Raw genomic sequence first — 6069 nt, 5'->3', positions numbered from 1 at the left:
AAAAGACAGGGAGGTAGAAAAACTAGAAGGGAAAAATATGCTTAGCATTCCTCACGCTGAAAGAACTGAAGAAAATATTCAGGTCTTGACTTGAAATATTGAAGGAATCCTGGTAGACTGTGGAATAATTATGCATTGGGTTGCTTTCCACAAGGTTGGCAGCTCAAACCCACAAACCCCTCCATGAGAGAAACATTAGGCTGTGTACTCCGATAAAGATATACAATCTCTGAAACCCTAGGAGAAGTCCTATTCTGTAACATAGGGTGGCTATGAGTTGGAATCATTGGCAGTGAGTTTTTAGGGGCAAAATATCAAACAACACAAGAAGCATCAAAAGAAGACGAAACGAATACATAGAACCACTACAGCAAAAAGAATTGGTTGAGAAAAGGCATATGCACACTAATGTTCATGGAAGCACTATTCACAATAGCAAAAGGTTGGAAGTCATCTGAAAGCCCATCAGTAGAAGAACGGCTAAAGAAACTTTGGTACATACACACAATGGAGTCGTTAGAAAACACTGATGAAACCGCAGAGCGCCTCACAAGATGGATGGACCTGGAAAACGTTATTCTGCACAAGGTTAACCACAAAAACACAAATATTATAAGAGACTATTACTATAAGGACACATAGTATAAGGACATATACCAAGACCAAAAAAAAGGCATCAGTTCTCAGGTCATGTAATCACTTAATCAGATCTCCCAGACAATGCAGTGACCTATCTGTCTAGTACTTATGACCAATTTACCACTCCCTTATTTGTACACTTTAAAAAACACATCTTCACAGGAGGTCCCACCTCAACTAGAGCCAGTTTTTTATTTGTGGGTAAGAGAGGCAGGATCATATAGTTTCTGCCATATAGCATTGTCCCATGGCCACCTCAAATGAAGGAAATGTTGCCCAGTCCTATGTCGCTCCAATATTGGCGACCAGTGAATTTCAATGGGAATTCATGACCAGAGAAGCAGAGGCCATGTGTCTGTCCCTAAGGTGATTTCGCTTCATTTGGTGGGTAAAATAAGGAGGGGCAACCTGCACTGGGGAAAATCCTTAATGATACTGATGTAGATCTGCAATTGAGGATCCCATCCATTATTATTCTTGCTAATCATGAAATTTTTATTCCTTTTTTTTATCAGCCCTCGGTGGCCTGGCTGCATGCTATAGGCTACCTGAATTTTAGATTTTGTCTTTTTGAGGTATACAGCATTATTCATAGATAGCATCAGAGTTATTTGGAAACCCACTAAGGGAATGGGACTGTATTTTAAACTCACCTGTTGTAATGAAAGGAACTGAAATACTCCTTTGAACTAAAATACCCTAGCATGAGAAGAAGCATATGACTGCCATCTCAAGATCGTGGATTTGAAACTCAGTGGACTTTAGTTCGAATCTCTTGTTTTTGAGATTGCCCAACAGTTGGCAATGTGATGGCCCAACAGTTGCCATCGAGTCGGTTCTGACCTATAACACCCCTATGCACAACAGAAGGAAGCATTGCCCAGTCCTGCACCATCCTCACAATTGCTTCTATGCTTGGACCCATTGTTGCAGCCACTGTGTCAATCCATCTCCGTGAGGGCCTTCTTCTTTTCATTGCCCCTCTACTTTACCAAGCATGATGTCCTTTCCCAGGGACTGGTCTCTCCTGACAACCTGTCCAAAGTACATGTATGAGACAAAGTCTCACCATCCTTGCCTCTAATGAGCACTCTGGATGCACTTCTTCCAAGATATCGTGTATCTTGTTAAACAATTTTTGCTCTGAACTTTACACTCCAAATGAAATATGATTGGTATTCAAATATACTGAAGATCAATTCATTAACTGTTTTAATGAGAAAAGCAAACATATATTTTCTGCAAATAATTGTTAATTATGTTTGTTTTGAATGGTATGCATGTATGTCTATAACTGATGTTATTGTTAGTTGTGTGACTTATATTGTTAAAGAAGCCTCACCAGAAAAGCTCAAAGGCAAAGGTTTTTAATATACTCACCACTCTCAAAACAAGCATCAAAAATAAGATGTCCTTTCTTGGGCTGTCCACAGTATCCATTTGGAAACACCATGTATTTGCTCACATTTCCTCCAATGGCATCATCATTTCCCATATCATTGCCTATTAAAAAAGAAGATTATGAAACATAAATCAAAACCTAGTTAATAATAAGTGTATTAAATAATAATAAACCAAATGATATTTTTCATTAATCCCCTCGATAACATAGTGCTTATCCTTATATTAACAAATAAAGGGCATATGGTCATATGAAAAGAAGATGCACTGGTAAATAAAAACAATATACGTACATGAGCTCAAACCTTACCTACACCAAATTCTGATTCTTTTTGACGCTAAGAAATCTCCTTAATTCCTTTGAACCTCAATTTCTTTCATAATAAAAGAGGAATGGCAAAAACTACCTTTTGAATTTGTGTTATTCTGATAATGAGATATTTAAAAATCTATTATGACTAAATTATGAATTTCATTAGATTGCATGAACATTTACTAGGTGGTATGTAATTTGTTACAAATACATATTTCTTTGTTTTAATATGAATAAAATAAATAAGGTTAATAAAAATTAATAAAGATAAAACGTCATGTAAAGGAAAAAAAAAAATCCTCATAATTGGACCAAGAAGTAACATTGTGAAAAATGGAGAAAAGACTGAAGTTGACAAGAATTTAATTTTACTTGGATCCACAATCAATGCTCATAGCAATCTAACTGCCATCGAGTAAATTCCAACTCAGATTGACCCTGTAGGCTAGAGTGAACTGTTCCTGTAGTTCTTAAGATTGTAACTCTCTATGGGAGTAGAAAACCCCCTCTTTCTCCAGTGGAGCAGTTGATGGCTTTGAATTATTGAGTTGCTCAAAGTTTAACCGACAAGCTATCAGGGCTCCTGCTCATGGCAATAACAGTCAAGAAATCAAACATGTTTCATTTGGAAAATATGCAGCAAAAAAAACCCTATCTATAGTCTCTATGAGCCAGAATCAACTGCATGGCCATGTATTGTTAGTTTTGTTGTTTAGAGTAACGCTATCACTCTGAAGACTAAGGTGACCCCGACGGTATTTTCAAAGGCCTCAGATGCATGTGAAAGCTGGGCAATGAATAAGGAAGACCACAGAAGTATTGCTGTATTTGAATTATCGTGGTTGGGAAGAATATTGAGAGTACTGTGGATTACCGGAAGAACAAACAAATCTGTTTTGGAAAATTGCAGGCAGAAGGTTCCTTAGAACACTCTGTACTTCAGACATATGATCAAGAAAGAGCAGTCCTTGGAGAAGGACATTATGTTTGGCAGAGGGTCAGGAAACAAAAGGAAGGCCCTTGATGCGCTGAAGAAACGCAGTGGCTGCAATAATGGACTCAAACGTGACAATTGTGAGGCTGGTGCAGGAGTAGAAATGTTTCATTCTGTTGTGCATGGGTTGTTATAAAGCAGAGGGGGCTTGAAAGCACCTAACACAACAGCAACAGGACAACCATTACTTTTGAACGTTCCAACATGAGAAACCCTTTGAAAGCCAATAAATTAGCATATTCTATTTCCTAATGAAATTTTAATATCATTTTAATTCCATGGTTTACTATCACCTGGATGTAAGACACTGAAAAGACTACTGCTTCCAATTTAACAAGACAAATTCAGATAAACTAAAAAACCATAACTTTAATCAAATCCATCATCAATCCAATGATGAAAGGCAGTAAAAAATATAATATCCAAAGAAAATAAAGCCCTACCAAAAAAGAGAATCAAGAATCAACTAAGCAAGTAATGACTCCCCTATGACAGAGCACAAGAGTAAGAGGTACTTCGTGCCACACAAAGATAAAAACATAAAGTGCAGCAAAACTTCTCCTCGGAAACTTATACAAGGTAAATTAATAACATCCTGAACTGACTGAAAGAAAAAAAAATGTAAACATAGAATTCTATACCCAGCAAATTATATTTAAAAATTAATGGAGAATATAAAATTCTCTGAAATAAAGAACAGCTGAGAAAACTTAGTATCAGCAGTTCTTAATTATCATATAAATTACAGAAAATTCTTTAGTTGGATTTAAAATGATGTCAGACATAAATCTAAACTAGAGTTCACATAAATAAAGGGCTCTGAAAATAGAAAAATTAGACAAATATAAATTTCTTTTTCTAATTTATAAGTGAGTGCATACAGAAAAACAGTGTACTGTTAATTTAAGTTATATGTAAAAGTAAAATGTATGGCAATAACAGCACAAAATTGAATGTATAATGTCTTTAAACATAAATCAATGTACATGATTTAAAAGTGTGTATATTATAATAGATTGAGGATATATATATTGAAAATCCTAGAATAAACACTAAATATAAAATGCTACAAAATAATGAAGCATTTGTTAAAGTACAAAGTTCAAAAGATTTGTTGGGGGGGAGAAATAGAAACAAAAAATTAGGGAGGGAAATAGGTTCCGTGATATTGTATTGCTGGAATTAAAAAACAAACAAAACATTAATGAAAATCAAATGAAATTAAGAGAAACAGGTAAATGTTCCAAAAGAAGACAGAAAAAGGAAGGGAAAACAAACAAAGAATATGTGGAGCAAATAGAAAAAAATAAAGTAGCACAATATAAAATTACATTCAAATATGTCCTTTAAAAATATTTTATTGAGATATAATTACTATAGCATAGAATTCAATTATATTAAGAAAGGTTGTTTAATCACCACCACAAGCAAATTTCAAATATTTTCTTTCTCCTTGAACCCTTGTTGTTGATTCTCCGTTTCCCCCCAACCTACCCTTCTGGCTCCCAGTTAGTTATTAATCTAGTTACTGTCTTCATAGACCCACCCATCCTGACTTCTCTACACAGAAAACATACAAACAAAAGGGGCGGGGGGACAAGGCCCAGCAACAATGACCAAGTAAAAAGAGCAAATCCTCAGTGAAAAGAAAGCAGAGAATATTTTTTTTAAAACTAGAATAAAATCAAACTGGGGCAAAAAGGAGATCAAATGACAAAGTGTTACATTCCAGCCTAACTACAGCTGCTAAAATGCCCATATAATACTCTTTTCTGGTGTTAAGGCGATTCACATCCTTGGACTATGGTCAGTGGGTATTCGCTGGAGATTCAAATGTTTCATTAAGCAATCTAAAAAACTAGTAGTAACAGACTGTCAAGTTAAATAAACTACCAAAACTCAATGTATACTGTCTACAAAAAGGCAAGGTTTATAATACAGGTTAAGAGGATAAGGACCAAAAATACATGCCATTCAAAAACAGTAAAAATTAAACTATATTAATGTTGAAGTAGAATTCATAATAAGAAATGAAACCCAGGATATAGTAAGGCAATGCTTAACAAAAAAGCAATCAATTCACTAAAAAAACATACAATCTAAAATATGTATGCAACAAAAAAGGTTAAAAATAACTGAAGGGAAAAAATGAAAAGACAAAGAGAAATAGACAATTCCAAAATTATGCTGTATTCTTCAACACTATTATCTCAGCAATCAACAGAAAGTCACAATATTGGGTATGAAAAGTGGGTTTCATAAAAATTCTATAGGCACAAAAAGGATTCTAAGGGAATATCATGCACAACCTTAAACTTCTAACTTTTAGGGTCTAGATAAAATTACTAAAGGTCTTAAGAAACACAAATACTAAAGCTTACTGAAAAATAACTAACTTGACATATTCTGTATTTACTATAGGAATTTAATTTTTAGTTTATCGCTTCTCGGCCTTTTGGCTAAGATCAAGTGTAATTTTTAGTCTAAAACTTTTAAAGGAAGGAATGCCCAGGAAATGTGTGCTATAGCAAAGTGTGCTGCAGAAACCAGATGATGCTCAGCTATTATAAAGAATAGCCTATGGAATCTTAAGCACAGTCATCTACGTGAAGTATCAACTAAGTCTACATGGAAGAACACCCGCCTGTGTGACCCAAAGACTGTAAATAATGAAACCCAAATCCAAAGGAGAGAAGTCTATCAAAGCGTAAATTCTGAACAC

At 34.9% G+C, this 6069-nt stretch overlaps 1 protein-coding gene across 1 annotated transcript in view; it reads right to left on the bottom strand.

The window, feature by feature from the left end:
• Positions 1–6069, bottom strand: part of AGBL4 (AGBL carboxypeptidase 4) — a 1691367-nt gene that overhangs the window by 1493135 nt on the left and 192163 nt on the right. The window contains exon 2 of the mRNA XM_013003864.3: positions 2020–2142. Coding sequence (XP_012859318.1) covers positions 2020–2142 — 123 coding nt within the window. The remainder of the gene's footprint in view (positions 1–2019; positions 2143–6069) is intronic.

Source organism: Echinops telfairi, unplaced genomic scaffold (assembly GCF_000313985.2).
Source record: "Echinops telfairi isolate 266 unplaced genomic scaffold, ASM31398v2 ScPeMD7_443;HRSCAF=831, whole genome shotgun sequence".
NCBI lineage: Eukaryota > Metazoa > Chordata > Mammalia > Afrosoricida > Tenrecidae > Echinops > Echinops telfairi.
Note: the sequence above shows the minus strand (reverse complement) of the source record. Positions and strands in the feature narration are given on the sequence as shown.